This window comes from Necator americanus, chromosome III (assembly GCF_031761385.1).
Source record: "Necator americanus strain Aroian chromosome III, whole genome shotgun sequence".
Lineage (NCBI taxonomy): Eukaryota > Metazoa > Nematoda > Chromadorea > Rhabditida > Ancylostomatidae > Necator > Necator americanus.
In genome coordinates this window covers 10073778-10089865 of record NC_087373.1, presented here as the reverse complement: position 1 = coordinate 10089865, position 16088 = coordinate 10073778, and the positions used below count along the sequence as shown (strand labels likewise).

Genomic DNA, 16088 nt, shown 5'->3' with positions numbered 1-16088 from the left:
GTGTGAGGCAGCAACTTGTGAGGCAGCAAATTTCTGTTAGGTATTGGTTGTGAAGTGCGGCGCGCTGATAAGTAAAAAGTAGGGAGAAACTAGTACTATAGTCGGGTCAAAACGGCATGGAGCTCAGTGCAGTTGCGGAAGCGGCTGCTCTCGAAGAGGTGCGGTGGAGCGTAGCGGTAAGAATCAAAGTTGAAGGAGGACATTTTCTGGCACCACTTATCGCTGCAGTTCATGAGGGTTTCACATCGATTCTGTCCGTTACATCCTTGTGCCGATTTGAACGCAGTCGCTTACGTAATTGCACCGTGCGTCATTTTGTTTTGACCCAACTATAAGAGTTGAATGAGCAAGAAAGAACAGCTAGCAGAGCTGGCAATGTGGAAACAAGTGATCTAACAAATACTATGAAAGCACAAGACCATCGGTCTCCTACTTCATATTATCTGAGAAGATCCAGTGACAACAAATACGTTAATTTCGTGGTGAGTGTCTATGCTTCTTTGGAATGTTTACGTTTGTAAAGCAGTATCACCTGATAAGCAACATTGAGGATAAATATTTGTTACGGGTTTAATTCAAACAGTAAGAAGCATTCAGCATATTACGCTGCAGTGCAGCAGGTGAGTTCAGTGGTATACTACTAGAATCATGAGCCATTCGATTGTTTGCAGCCGTGAAAAGAAAAAAAAACATTTGAAATTAGAACGTAATTTGTAAAGCATTTCTTGTTTTTCTGTAGACAAATTTACATTCGGTGGGTGGATGGCGCGATGCGTTCACCTGGTTGAACACATTCGGTGCCGACTACACACCTTATCGAGGAAGTTCTGCAACATAAAAAAAAATATAGGCAATCACTGTTCTTCGGTTTGAGGTTGATCATAAAAACGCAAATGAAATGATCAAACAGCTGCCAATCTACGAATCTTGAATGCTTTACGAAGTGGTTTCAACGAAACTGTTGGCCTAATAGAATAACTTTTGCGAACAAACTTTGATTAGAATCTATCCATTCCTATAAACATCATTTCATTCCGGATGCAGTGAAATTAAAAGCGCTAGTTATGATGGGCATCACAAGTACGAATATATAGTTGGGTCAAAACGACATGAAGAACTTTACAATGCACAGCGCCAGCGGCCGAGCTGGAAGCGGTGCGGTCAAGGAAGCGGTTCGATACGAGGTGCGCCTATCGCAAAATGCAGCGAAGAAGCAGCAAGGGTCCCTCCTCGATCCTAACCGCTATGCTCCACTGCGCTGCTTCAATTTTATTTGGAAGTGGTGTTTCCATCTCTCTGAAAAACAATGTTTGCATTTTTGCTCGCTATCTTTAGAAAAAAAAAACTTCAAAGGACCACTGAGAACCGTAGGAAATGGTGTTCTTCGAAAAGCGCCTCCCAAAGAGCTATGAGTTCAAGAATCCTTTCTTGAAAAGAGAAAAAAGTTTAATGCTTCGAGGGGAAATGCCAAGCTTAAAGGCATCACCCCACGAATCTGGGGTGGTGAGGATTTTAGGTGGAGTATTCTTATAAGGGATAGTAGATTATGAAGAGGAGGGTGATTCCGTTCATTTCTTCCTAATTGCCGTAAAAAACAGCCCAGAAGATGCGGCGCCGCACAAGGCTGGCGAGCTCCAATCGAACTCCTTCGTAGAAAATGGTGCGCCAGAACGCTCGAAGCCGTTTCTTCCGGGCCGTCTTTTACGGCAATTAAGAAGAAATGTACGGAATCACCCCTTCTCCATAGTCTCCCATCCCATATACGAATACTCCACCTGAAATCCGTACCACCTCAGATTCGTTTCGTGATGTCTTTAAGTACAACGGAATTCACATTCAAAATTTCCGTTCACCATACTCTTACGGCGCTGAACATAGTATCCCGACAATAGGATTTAGTTTATTATGGAAGTAGATTATGGGAATTGTGAGAGGATATCACAGCGAACAACCACAAAATGCAGCACAAGAAATCTTGGCAGGACTGAGTTCTTGAAGAACCTACCACTGGAATCCACTAAAACATGTTAAATGCGGGTTTTACCTTCAACTTCTTTGTCGACACCGATAGTGTTCAACTGAGTGACCGCAAAGCGCTTTTGAATGCGTCAGGATAGCAGGGGAGCAGTGTGTGTCAAACATAGCAGAAAAGGCATGGATTAGACGTAGCGCCTACTAAGTGTTCGTTGTGATAATTTTTCTTTCGTTCAGAGTTCTCCTTGCATCTCTCTGGGAATCTTGAGGATTATCGTACGTTATGGTGAGCTCGATTAAGCTATTAACCAGACATATCTGCATCCTAGTACAGCACTTTACCTTAAAGGCATCACCCCACGGATTTCCGATGGAGTATTCGTATATGGGATATTAGATTATGGAGAGGAGGGTGATTCCGTCCATTTCTTCCTGATTTCCCTAAAAAACGGCCCGGGAGATGCGGCGCATGCACAAGACTGGCGCGCTCCAATCGAACTCTTTGTAGAAAATAGTGCGCCGCAACGCTTGAAGCCGTATCTTCCGGGCCGTTTTCTACGGCAATAAGAAAGAAATGGATGGAAACGCCCTTCTCTCAGTAATCTACGACCCCGTATACGAATACTCCACCGGAAATCCGTACCACTGCAGATTCGTGAGGTGATGCTTTTAACTTAACGTGAACTATGCACATGCGAAGTTTCTTGAAGTTTACATATATGTGACTGGAAAAGGGCACGCCAGCTTGGAAACTTTCTAATCTTTGCTGACTGAAAAGATCGAATTGATTGTTCCTGTAGAGTTAAATTTTGAGTCTCTTTATTTTGTAGGAAAATAGCACGGAAACTCTCTTTAGAAAAAATATAAGAATAATTTAAGAGTTATAGAATTTTGCTAGATTTTTTTGTCCCTTTTTGTTTTGTTTCCTTGTGATTTTTTTTTTGAAGTTTTGCTAGATTTTTTTTTGTTCCTCAACATTATACCTATTCAATTCTAGGTTCGCAAAGAGCGTGACGGTTTTGGCGAGTATGAAGTGCCAGAGGACAAATACTACGGGGCACAGACTGCTCGGTGAGTACGATTCTTGGGATATTCAGTTGTTTTAAATAATTTTTTTAACCCTTCAGTAGCGTCATAAGGAGTGTTATTTGGTCTGCATCATTTGTTCATGTGACGTATTCTCACCTCCCGCTTCGCGTTGTCGCTTTCCTATCCATAATTCATCCTATCTTTGTCACATAACGCTGCCCTAGAAGGCTTAGTTACTTAAAAGCAGCATATCACGAATCTGTTGTGGTGAGGGAATCCGCGAGAAAAGCTAGAAATGGATTTGTAGATGAAGGGATTCGGCAAAGTTCCGCTTACCTCACCCTAATCGTTATTTGAAAAAAAACCGCGTTGGAACCGCCTTAGTCCTTACGAGGTACGTTAGGATTTTCCTCTATCCACATATTAGTAGCCTATTCATTGGTTTTAGTTGAATAGGCTTGTGAGAAGATATCACTGATCTTCGACCGCTTGTTCTTGGATGCGGTGCGTGCACAAGGGTGGCGCGTTGCAACCGAAATCGTCGTAAGAAACGGCGTCTTCCATGCCTTTTTTGGCGACGATTAGGGATTGTCTTTAGGGAGAAAATAAGGTTGCATCAACCGCTCAAATAATGTAATTGGGTTCCAGAAGCATCCAGTACGAAGTCCATTATTCTTTTGCTTTTTGATGGTAATGTGCGTAAGTGTGCGTAGTAAATGCGTTTTCTACGCCATTTTTTAAGACGATCAGGAGAGATGGGCAGAACCACCTTTGATCCCAGGATCTGCAACCCTAACTCTAGATTTTTCGGATTCCTTCACCACGTCGGGTTTGTTGTATGCTGCCTTTAAATCCAACGTTAGCAAATGAGTGAACGGAAACCGATGAGGTTCCCTCATCAGATCTTCCAGCTAGGACGAATGAGTATTTTGCTGAAGGGGTCTGCGTGTATGCAGAGGTGGCGCATTATAAGGAGCCTCGTAGGAAAAATCGAGCACCAAGGCTGTTTCCCACGTGGTTTGTTAGGATCATCAGGGGGAATTGACCGTGATCATGTTCATACTCGTAATCTACACCTCTAGCGTTATTTCTCCGTGGAGAGATCCCAACAGAATCAACCTCGTAGTATGTTTCCTTTAATGGGCGACTGTGGCGCAGTCGATTAGATGTTCTACTATGCCTGTGCGATCGATGGTTCGAATCCAGTCCTAACCCAAGCAAGATTTTATTTCTAAAATAACGGTCAACAAATTGATACCAGACTTGTCTGGGAGGACAGTGATTTGACATGTTGTATTATTAAACGTGCACTCATAAACCCTAAACAATTCTGAATTGAAGTCGAAGGCGTTGGAGCATCCCTACAGGGATTGACCAACGCCGTGCACTTTATACGTTACATTCTAACGTTTCTTTGACGAGCCAGCTAATGACGCGTTCGTTGTCACCCGGTGGTAGAGAGCCTTTTTGTCGTAGACGCAAACATTTACTCCATACCGCACAATTAACCAAGTTGTGATGGTCATACTGTAGAAGAACGTCACGGGGAAGAGGTACTGTACAGCTTTGAATCAGAGTTTGTCTCTATTGCATGAAAAACTTTTCCCTTGAACTTCCGCAAATACATGTGTCTGAGAAAAATTCTCACCTTTCAAACATCTGTTGAACAAAAAAACATCAAGTTCGAATTTATCGAACTTCAGTGCCATGTTGACGTTCAAAATCGGCGGTCCCGAAGAGCGTATGCCACTTCCAATGCTACATGCGTTCGGAATTTTAAAGAAGGCTGCGGCAATGGTAGTCTATAATATAATTATAAAGTCTTCATTTTACATTAGAAATAGAACGATTTACATTAGCTATTTCTCTGCAGGTGAACGTTGAATTCGGTCTCGACAAGAAAATTGCTGATGCCATCTGTAAAGCGGCTGGTAAGGCTCTTTTTTCTAAGCTTCACAGTTATTCGCTCTTCATTGATCACTCGTTGCCATTGTTCTGGTACCAGGGGGTGTAGAGCTTTTTCTTGTTGAAATCCGATACCTTTATAGATGACGGTACTTAACCGAGGCATACGTTTGGCTGGAACAGGGCAAAGGTTAGAGTGTGGGTAGTGAACAAGGGAAATCTGTGCCAGAGGGATCGTAGCCGTGCGGCAAATATAACTACTGGCGACTATGACTGACAGCGAAGGAAGATTTTTCTCAAATATGTAAATTTACATATTAAACGCGGCATCTGGAGATATTTCCAATACTAGGATATTTTCAATAGTGGGTGGACCTTGGAACTTGGGAATTCGCAAGTACTATACCCAAAATAGAAACACAGCCTATAATTCTAGGAATCAGAGATATCAAATGTATCCCACCACTTCTTCACTTTTTCCAACGTATGAACATTTTACACCTGTGTTATTGAGGAATTGAAAGCTGAAAAAGAAAAGATGACTCGTACCGACAAGGATTTGATTTGATTTTTTTTATGACAAAAAAATTTGCTTCTACGGATAAGTAACACCAGTAACGCACTTCATTCGATTTTATTTTGTCGATTCCATAAGTATGCAATTTCCCTCGTTAGGCAAACCGATCCGAACCTGGGTGATCGCGATATGTTTGATTTCTGGATTTGTGGGAGGAGTCTTGTTTTTTTTTTCGTTCGTTCTAATACCTGCAAGCCACATCTCCATGGTCATTCCTTATTAAAGGAATGAACCCAACATCGGAAGATTTTCCAAACGCTGATTATAATGAACGAATTGGCAATAGTGTATTTTCAAGGTGTCCCATCCATATCTTCGTTTCTGTAAAAGAAAGTTTGATTTGTGCGATGTATTTCATGTCAGTATAACTACGATAGTTCTCCTCTGCTTTCTGTTTTCTGTTCTTGGATAAGTTCCAATGGTGATACGAAAATTATTGTAGATGAAGTGGTAGCCGGAAAAATGGATGACAATTTTGTGCTCAGCGCATGGCAGACTACAACTCATTGGCATATGATCGTGAACGAAGTGATTGCGAATAGGTGAGGAGATGATGGGAATTTGAAAAAGCTTTTTTTGCTTTTTTTGCGTCTAATTCGACTGCACTGGAAAAGTCGTAGTAGAGAATCTTCCATTTTTAAAGGATTAATCGAGTGTGCAGGGTTGCGAAGGGAAAAAAGCAGTCGTTTCTTTTGAATGGTTCATTAGAGTATTCCTGTTACGATTATGTCGGCAAGATCATATCAGCAACTAGTCTTAGGCGTTTGCTTTGTTGCAAATTTTCGTTTTGTTCCCCGGAATTTTCTCGATTTCTAATGTTTCGAACTAAGTTGAAACGGTGGGAAATTTCTCAGATAAGAGTTATTGAACGTCTCAGCAAACGACAGACAAAATGTAGACTATGTGTGTCAATTTCGATGCAGTTAGGGTGTGCAGTGCTGATTCTCATTAGCTGTACACCTCAGTACACCTCAGCACGGTTCTGTCAAAGTTATTCGATTTGTTAGGAATTAAGCTGCCGCGTTCCGGAGCGATGAACCCATCAATCGCACGAAGGTGACGGCAAGAGTAGCACAGGAGCACAACAAGTGTTTGGACTTCAGCACGAGAGCAGAGTTGAACGAGTCCCAAAGCGCGCAGTAGTGAGCGCACAGCATGCCCGCCGAGCTCAAAAGAAGCATGCCTCAAAAATTGGGGCTGTTGAGATCTTTTCAAGAATAGATTGGCTCGAAGGTGAAAGGCACGAATATAAACATGGACAAGCTCAGTTTCTCCTAATTGACCAGAGATTTAGCGTGGGAAACGCAACGTGTCCACTGAATCCTCTACGTGGCACCTAATAACACGTCATGTTTGCGTAAGCACGTGTATCATTCACCAGAAAACGGAAGATACAGCGTCAGCAGCCCATCAACTATCCGCCCCCTTGCAGACGCAGCTCACGTTGTTAGGTGTCACGTAGGAGGATGCGGTGCGGTAAGGGAGTCTCCACTTCGCTTTTTTGGTTAGTTAGCGGGAATTCAGCGCGTTTGCGGTCACATCCATAGATTAAAGACACCATATGACATTATGAGGTAAATCTTGGGAACAACTACGACAATCAAATGTTAACGAAATGGAATGGAGTTTTTCTTTTGAGTTTATTCCTACCAGGACTACCTCGAATCCTAACAAGGCGTTGATCGCAATAACTACCTCTGCCAGAGTAGAAATGATTGCTTTAAAACGTTGCGTGGGATAATTTCGCAGAACGTTTCTACAGACTCGTACATCTCTCCAGTGCCATACTTGACGCGTTTTCTTCTCGACCGCAGCGCAACGCATCTGTCCATGACTTGCCTCGCATGCAAACAGTTGGGAGTTATTGAGAGTATCGGAAAGCACATAGAGTCGCGTTAAAAGGACATGAAGCGGCGCGGTGGAGATAGCGGTTACAATCGAGTTGGGACCAGATTACAGCGAAGAACGGTGTCATCAAGGGTCCCACCTCGATCCCACGGCTAGCTGCACCGCGCCGCTTCGAGCACAGCCGTTTATGTAACTGCACTCTGTTTCCAGTCGTTTTGACCCTACTATTCATAATGTCGTAGCCTCCGTAATCTCAGAGTCCTTCAATCAAAAATCGTCTTCATAACCAGGATTGAGGTTTTCCCATTAGAAGAGAAGGAGTCATTGATAATGAGTAAATGAATCCACTAGGAAAATAACTGAGACAAATATGTGAAAAAAAGAAGAGAAAATTAAAACAGAAAACAAAGAAAAACAGTAGGAATTGGGAAATAAAAATGTGGTGAGACACCGTGATTTTAATAGGAAGGAAAAACTTCTTGGTATCTTCAATACATTTAAACTGAAATAATTGTGACCGTGTAACTAACGAAACGACATCGCCACAGGCGAAGTTCCTGATATTTTTGTAGTTAAACGATCTGTAATAATTTTGCTGGGAGAGACAGCAAGATGGTCACGACAAGGCTATTTTTCACAAGCTTCATTTGTAGATTTATGACCACATAACAACCACGGTTCCATTTAGTGAAACTGTTAAGATGAAATAGAGGGAAAAATAGGGACCGAGCCTTGCATCCTTAAAGTGTGGATTTTAGTTTTAGAACATTCGTTACACCATGTCTACTAACTCATTCATTTAGAGCAATTCAAATGCTTGGTGGAGAACTTGGCTCAAAATCCCCAGTTCATCCGAATGATCATGTGAATATGGGACAGTCGAGTAACGACACCTTTCCGACAGCAATGAACATTTCTGCCGCCTTAGAGGTTAGATCAGACGGTTTCCGCTCGTCCGTCCGTCCGCCCCTCCTTCCGCCCGTGCGTTGCACCTGCTTCATCGTATCATTTACAGATCAACCATCGTCTCTTGCCAGCGTTGAAACAATTTCATGACTCACTTGAGAAGAAAAGTGAAGAATTCAAGGATATAATCAAGATTGGTCGTACTCATACTCAGGATGCTGTCCCGCTCACTTTAGGTCAAGAATTCTCCGGTTACGTACAGCAGGTTTGAAAGGAGTAGGACTGTTTACATGTACAATTCACCACGTGAAACTTTTTGCAGATCGCGAACGGAATTGAACGCATCAGGTCAACACTTTCCCGACTCTACCAGATCGTTCTTGGAGGTACAGCTATTGGAACTGGATTGAATTCACGAAAAGGATTTTCTGAGAAGGTTGCTAAGTAAGTAGAACAAAAAAAAAACAACTCTGAAACTTGTTTCTGGAATTAGATGAGATCCATTCAGGAAAATTTCCGAACTCACAGGACTTCCATTCTCTACTGTTCCTAACAAATTCGAAGCTACTGCTAATCATGACGTTTTTGTTGAAGTCCACGGTGCGCTGAATACAGTAGCCACTTCACTCATGAAAATTTCTAACGATATTCGTTTTCTTGGATCTGGGCCAAGGTAGCTTTTTACCTATATCACCTTCTGAACTAAGATATAATTTGATTGGCCTAGATGCGGCTTGGGAGAATTGATTCTTCCTCAGAACGAACCTGGAAGTTCGATAATGCCTGGAAAAGTGAATCCGACTCAGTGTGAGACACTCACGTTGGTTTGTGGCCAGGTTATGGGGAATCATGTGAGCGAGGATTTCCTCTCGAAGGTGGCGTATCACGGAATAGACGTGGTACGGAAACTTCATAGTAATACGTAGAGTTCTGGTTGTAGATTGCGAAAACGAGCGTGGCTACGCTTATTTTTCCCTAATCTTCGTCGGAAAATCGGCGTGGAAGCGTTCTTTCCTACGAGATCTGCTGCAGCGCGCTACCGTTGCGCACGCGCCGCTTCCATGAGCGAGCGGTCTAAAATCAACGAGGTCTTCTTGACAGCCTGTTCAAGTAGGACCGATGAATAGATTGTTGAGAAGACCGGAGCGTGCACAAGAGTGCGCGTTGTTATGTACATGCCAGGAAATAATGCTTCTCCTACGCTATTTTTTTAGGACAATTAAGGGGGTCACGGTCGCTGCTGTTTTCGTTCCACATCAATTTCCTGATACGCTGCTTTTAAAGTCATTACCTCTTTTTATCATTCGGACCTTATGCATACAAACCACAGGGATCGATTCAGGTTTCTGTCACTATCGCAGGAGCTAATGGTCATTTTGAGTTGAATGTTTGCAAACCACTCATGGTCATCAATGTTTTGCAGTCGATTAGGTCGGTGCAGCATTTGTTTTTCAAACCAACGGAGCTTTTATGTTTTTTTTTCTGTAGCTGTTAAATTTTAGACTTTTATCTGATGCTGCTGTGTCATTTTCTGTAAATTGTCTTGATGGCATTAAAGCCAACCGGGAGAGAATCGCTAAGGTATCAGCCGGCATCTTTTTTGTATTCATTTTTTCTTGACTAAAACTACTTCTTGAACGAACTATTCTCATGTTTTTAATTTAGCTCATGCGCGAATCACTAATGCTTGTCACTGCACTAAATCCACATATCGGTTATGACAAATCTTCAAAGATTGCTAAGGTACTCGGTTTTAAAATTCTTTTACTCAAGTTTTTTTTCCATTTTTTGAATTATCATATTATGACATCATAAGATAAGAAAAGTACTAAGAACAACTTCTCGAGGAAGAGTGAGCGAGGTATGTAAAGGGGCATTCTCAAACAACACTTCCCAGAAGTTTGCAACTGCAGTGCTTCCAAAAAGAATTGGAATACGATGCAATTGCGTAGGCGTTGCATAACATGCGGTTGCGTTTGTAATGAAATGGTTGGATTCCCGTCGAAAACCATATCTGATTGATGCTCAAACTTGTACCAACGGTTCTTGGTTGCAACGCGGATTTCTGTGCTTCTGTTGACCAACACATCTTTACGTACAAATTTTATCTTAACTTTGGGTAGTTAAGCCAAAAAATACAACTCAAATCGAATAGAAGGAAGGAACCATCTTGGTTTTTTTTTTTAAATTCTATTTGGTAGCAAGGATCCTCCAGAGATTGGACTCAGTCCCAGATCCTATAGTTTTCTTGACCAAAAAACAATTAAACTTCAACAGTTTTTTTTTTCAAATACTTTTCTGTAATTTCGTTATCAGGTTACGGTTCGTGAATCTCCTGGTGGTTTTCCAAATCCTCCCAACTTCATTCTAATAACACGCAAGTGCTTCTATCTGGGCGCGACCATCAAAATATTTTCTGTCCGGGGCATCCTTCAACGGTTCGGCGGTGTGGGATCTCACTATTGGACACATTTTCCGCTTTTCATGAAGCACAGGTCTCGTTCAATGAGAATCTGGATCAACGGTGATAGTTCTCGTCTGTGCTGCTTCTGCTCGGAAGATGTTTCCGGTGCTTTATATTTACCGTTTGTTGTCACCCTTCTGTAATCGCTCTGCTCGAATCGTACATTTGAGTCTTAAACAAAAGTCATATAGCCTAAAATATTTTATGAATCGAAGTAAAATTTCTCGCAATTCTATACATTTATTTATTCTCCAAAACCGTGTGAATCATGCACCGTTATTCAAGAAAGAAAAGCGTTGCTCCACAGCTGGTGCAGCTTCTATGAGCCCATGTCATCATTGATTCGAGCAATGGTCTACGAACCAAAATAGTTAGTTTCTCTCACTCCCAAAAGCGCTAGTATAGTAGCGCACATAATTGGATCAAATGGACCTGAATCCTGCGATGGTTGCGTAGGTGGCGCAGCGAGCCCAGCGGTTGCGGTCGTAATGGAACTTGTACCGTCTCTCAGACCGCTTGTAGCTATGGGTCCCACCTTATCGCATTGCATTCGCTGGTTGCTCCTTAGCGCCGCGTTCAGCGCAGCCGTCTACGCTACTGCACAAGGTTTAGTTCGTTTTTACCTGACCATACTGAAATCACATTTCTTCGACCTCCCAGGAGCGCGTGTATGCGGATTGGAAATTTCAAGTCATTTTTTACTCATTCTTTTCAGCACCGCGCGCAATTCACAAAAACAGTGATAAGGTGAGACTAGGTCCTCGTTATGGAACTTACATTTAACCGCGTTTCAGCTGTGGACTGGAAATTAGGTTTTATCCAGTAGTTGGACTTTCTGCTCAAATCAATCCCAGAAGTAATATATCGAATAAGAGCTTCTGGAAAAAAAGTTTCAGTACCAGCTTAGTTATTCTGGGATGTCCCAATCACATGAATTTTGATTGAACAGATTCTTTGTTTAAGGAAAACTGTTATTTTTTCAGACTGCTTATAAAAATGGCACGACCTTAAGAGAAGAAGCAATCAATCTTGGCATCCTGACTGGGGAACAATTCGATCGTTGGGTGAAACCCGAAAACATGCTAGGACCTTCCTAATTATTATAGTTATCTTAATTGTAGTGTGCATTTATAAATATAGTTCTTTTCGCTGTAGTACACGATACCGTGTGGATCCACGAGCATAGAGAGATCGGATGCAATAAGATTTTGCATGGAATCCTATGAATTCTGTAACTAAGAGACATTATGTCATCCAAGAAAAAGGTACAGTTTGTGGATCATCTGCTCTGCTGATCGGTGGCTTTAAGAAAAAAAAGAATGATATATTGTGTTACGGATGCGATAAATCATAGAGGTATGCATTACGTCATGAAAATCAGATATCAGCGGCCTCTCTGGGCCAGAGACTAACAAGAGGATATCCGGGACCCTTATTGAAGTCAGGATATCATGAAATTGACTATATTGGGATCTCTCTACAATAATATAGTGTCGGTGTCGGACAATTAAAGGAGTGTTGATGCTCTCTTCCGCTCGTCGACAGACGCAGAACGTTTGCCTGTGCTTGCAGGAGTGGCGCATTGTTAGGTGCATTATAAGGAGATTCGATCGATAAGGCCTGCACAGCTTTTTTTTCGGAACAGTTAGGAAGAATTGAGCGTGATCACGTTCTTGCACCTGCCACTAAATTTAAGATTTTTGCCGTTATTTAGAGATATTATTTGGCAGACCCGTTTTAGTAGAGATATTATTTGGCAGAGCCGTTTTAGTAGAGATATTATTTGGCAGACCTATGTTTCCTCGATTTCGCAATTGCGAAATACGGCACGTGAGGACGGTGTTGCGCGATCACGAGATCGCTCACGCGCCCTCTTGTTTTGTTGCTTGTATTTAACCTTCCTTTTCTGTCGCATCTACGTTTTTAGAAGCACTATATTTTTCTTTTTTACTCCTTACTCCCACTTAACAATCTCTATATCACGTATTTTTCAATTGTATTCAATGGTATTGTGTCCTTTCCGGCCTCCTTTTGAGTTGCTGCTTTCGTTTTTTTTCGTTTTAGTTCTTTTTTTGTTTTTCGTTTTTTTGCTGTTTAATTTTGCTTGGTGAGAAAAATCACTGCTTTGTAGTTTGTTCTGCTATTATATAAGATTTCAGTTTATCGGCCCTGCCTTAAAAGAATACCTCAAAACACTCCATCAAGAACTGATGCGAAAAGGCTTTATGAAGGCGTTGGCAACCTTCTATGATTTTCTCAAAGTGAATATGGACTCCGGTAAGCGAGTCGCGATTTGAGTCGAGTTTATGCGTTTGCAATGGGCGCACTGGAGAAGCTTTTCCCGCTTAGATTGCTTGCAAGAGATGAAACAAGCGGCACATCGCACCCATCTTGCCCAAGTTGATGGCGGAGGATAGGAAACTGCAGTCGTATCGTGCAGTGTTACCACCAAGCAGAGTAAAAGGTTTGATCAGGGTGTGCATGTGTGCGTTTAGAATACCCACGTCCATAGTGCAACGATTAACGATCAAGTTCTGGCCGGAGGAACCGTACTGCGTTGCTCGCGCCATCGTCAGTATAGCCGAGTGATCGACAAGATGAAGCAGACATACCTTCAATATGAGCGGACGTTGACGATTCAACGATTTTGGGCACGATTGAGCGCTCAACGTTGCTTTGAGCCTCCATCTTTACACGGTCTTCCCTCAGCCAACCCCCAAAGAACGCCATTCAACGTTTTTGGGCACGATCGAGCAGAACCGAGTACAACTGTTATAGAGGATAACCGACAAACAGTTCTTCTTGGAGTATGAATAGCTGCTGAAACTACGCTTCTACATTACATTAAACATACCACGTTACTTGCTTGTATAACGTATGTACTTATTCATTGTTGTTTCTGTATAGCATACTATATTCTTTGTGTAGTTGTAGTATTGAGGAATACTGTTGTTGTTGCTGTTGTTTTATTGCGATGTTCCTTAGCAATGCAGCGAATTATGAGTTGTCATGCAGGCCGCACTCTTGATTTCGTAACCGTTGCGAAATCAATCGCGCAATTTCCTTGATCCACCGTATTCTTCCTTTTTAATTGAAATTTCGGGTCTATTTCGAAGTTTCAGGTGCAAAATAAGTGGGTGCGGGACGAAAGCTACCCGCGAAAATCAGTTGATCGCTGCTGCCAGCTTCCGCGGGTACTTCTCGTCCCTCACGATAGAGCAGTGGATACTGTGAATTCGGAAGGGAGAGGAGCTAAAGCCGAATAGACAAAGCAAGTTGTGATGTACAAATGTGGTAATCTGAGCGGATATTATAAGGAGGGGCGAAATTAAGCAGAAGTTAATCCTTCCATGTATTATGTGCATATGTTTTTTAAGTTGTTTAAGAAGTTTACACTAATGAAATACCCTTTAGAAATGTGAGTGGAGGTGCTTGTTACCATTTGGTATTATTTGTTCTGAATTGTTAGATGGAAAGTACTCATTCATCTCTGAAAAAACAAGCTGTTTTTAAAAATATCCCACTCCCATTGTTCATGTCAAACTATATTTCTCATGTATTACACCTACATGCGTATCTGGCAGATACAGAGGAGAGGTCGTCAGCGAGACGTAGCACAGGAGGAGCGAGTAGGCTACTGTGGCGATTGTGACGCTGTCAGGAGCCGCTGCAATCTTTAAACTCGCATTATTTTGATCACAGTCTTTGAGCCTACTGCCCCTGTAAAGTTAACCGTCAATTGCCTAAAGAACATTGAGGTTTGACTGAAGTACGGTCTAATTTTTCTGGGCTTCAAACAATGTGGAACAGCAAAGAAAAGAGGAGAAAGCGAAGAACCGCACGTTCTATTCTATTTGTCACAGTCCTATTATAAGTACGGATAAACTTCTGGTGTTTTTAATACTTGTTTTCTTCTTCGCAAATTTTCTGCTGTTTGGTTTTAGTGTTCATAGCATTCTACTCTCACTTGCTCCAATTGCACCTATCGCGGAGCTGGATTACATCCCACAACGCCACGTCTAGCGCAATTGAGCGCAGATCCAGGCATTTGAGGCGTCAAGAACACGTAGGGCCTCAATTTATCAGCGAGACAATCCCTTACACTAAAAAGGTTAACGATATGGGCCAGTATGAAGTAGATTGACGGTGATACTCTTCGAAACCACTTCACAGGACATTCTCTACAGGTGATGATATCTACTTATGGCAGTCGTCTCGTTTCATTTCATCAGTCCTATCTGTGCAGGGCTGTATCGTCAGGTAAATTAGTGCTTCGGTTGCTTTCGATGCCTCTGATTCCTGCATTTCTAGACCGGCTTCGCATTTTAACCGTGATGAGTATGCAAGCGATGTTCAGAACTCTATGTACCACTGGAGAAAGCTCAATAAATTTCTCTGAGTGCAGTGATCATGGATTTTTTTAAGGAAGATGATTGTCTAAGACGACGACATAATTGATTGTCATTTCAAATGTATTCACTTTTAATAAAAGTGCTAGTTTGAAAGCAGCGATTTTGACGTGGTGCGGAACTCACAGCAAAAGCGTAGAGTTGGGATAGTAAATTGCTCTTTTTTAATCGTCGCAAAAAACGACGTGGAAGACGCGAGAAACGAAAGAAAACGCGGCTTCAACATCTTTTTTTGACGATTTCAGCGCAACGCGCCATCCTTCTGCACGTGTCGCATTCAAGTAGGAGCGGTCGAAGATCAATGATGCTTTTTTACTAGACTATTCAAGTGAGACAATGAATGGGGTGCTGAAGAGACCCAAACGTATACATGGAGTTCCAACGCACCTCGTATGAATTAAAGTAGTTCACACACAGTTTTTTTACGACGACTAAGGTAGGATGAGCGAAACCGCGGTGGGTTCTGAAAAGATTTTGCTATCCGAACTCTATGCTTTCGCTGTGGGTTCCGCACCACGTCGAAATCGTGCTACGCTACCTTTAAAAATCGTCGTAATCGATGCAACAACCCAAATTTACTGCAGGTTGAATAGAAATAACTTTATAACACCGCTAATCCATTTACAATTTTTTTAAAGAGAAAAACCAATAAACATCTACAAAATCGGTGTATTACAGGTCCCTATCATTCAAGCAGTTTATTGACTCACTTTTTCCCCGTAATTTCTATGATTAGAAGCGGAAAACATAACATTTAGTTCAGTTTTAGTCCCACGTTTTGGAATTTGATCACACATATTGACCTGAAAAGGTAGCAAGTGCATCTCCGCACCACATATGTACAGCAGTCAATCAGCTTATCAGGTCAGTGATATTGATTGATTGCAGCTTCGTCACCTCATATCAATTTTATGATTTCGCTGTTGTTTTCTTAACTTTTTAAAGGTCTAATCTTTGCAGACTTAATTCTCTAATA

At 42.0% G+C, this 16088-nt stretch overlaps 2 protein-coding genes across 6 annotated transcripts; both read left to right on the top strand.

Annotated features, from left to right (window-relative positions):
• Nucleotides 1-1124: 1124 nt before the first annotated feature.
• On the top strand, nucleotides 1125-11800 carry RB195_009142 (uncharacterized protein; the record flags this gene model as incomplete). 2 transcript variants are annotated; one of them, XM_013446528.2, is made up of 14 exons in its annotated part: nucleotides 1125-1184; nucleotides 2972-3045; nucleotides 4707-4800; nucleotides 4877-4934; nucleotides 5928-6027; nucleotides 8137-8263; nucleotides 8349-8504; nucleotides 8562-8683; nucleotides 8748-8912; nucleotides 8967-9090; nucleotides 9582-9670; nucleotides 9742-9820; nucleotides 9905-9982; nucleotides 11687-11800. In XM_013446528.2, the coding sequence occupies 14 exons, from the start codon at nucleotides 1125-1127 to the stop codon at nucleotides 11798-11800; spliced, it is 1440 nt and encodes a 479-aa protein (XP_013301982.2). The 2 variants fall into 2 exon arrangements, with proteins under 2 accessions (XP_013301982.2, XP_064047138.1); XM_064195993.1 differs by lacking the exon at nucleotides 1125-1184 and adding an exon at nucleotides 2258-2260.
• A 1500-nt stretch (nucleotides 11801-13300) lies between these two features.
• Nucleotides 13301-15127, top strand: RB195_009141 (uncharacterized protein; the record flags this gene model as incomplete). Of its 4 annotated transcripts, none has more annotated exons than XM_064195992.1 (7): nucleotides 13301-13466; nucleotides 13521-13578; nucleotides 13826-13897; nucleotides 14567-14577; nucleotides 14648-14769; nucleotides 14891-14963; nucleotides 15015-15127. In XM_064195992.1, the coding sequence occupies 7 exons, from the start codon at nucleotides 13301-13303 to the stop codon at nucleotides 15125-15127; spliced, it is 615 nt and encodes a 204-aa protein (XP_064047134.1). The 4 variants fall into 4 exon arrangements, with proteins under 4 accessions (XP_064047134.1, XP_064047135.1, XP_064047137.1 ...); XM_064195991.1 differs by having other exon boundaries at nucleotides 14648-14814; XM_064195989.1 differs by lacking the exons at nucleotides 13301-13466; nucleotides 13521-13578; nucleotides 13826-13897; nucleotides 14567-14577 and adding an exon at nucleotides 14239-14332 and having other exon boundaries at nucleotides 14648-14814.
• Nucleotides 15128-16088: the final 961 nt, after the last annotated feature.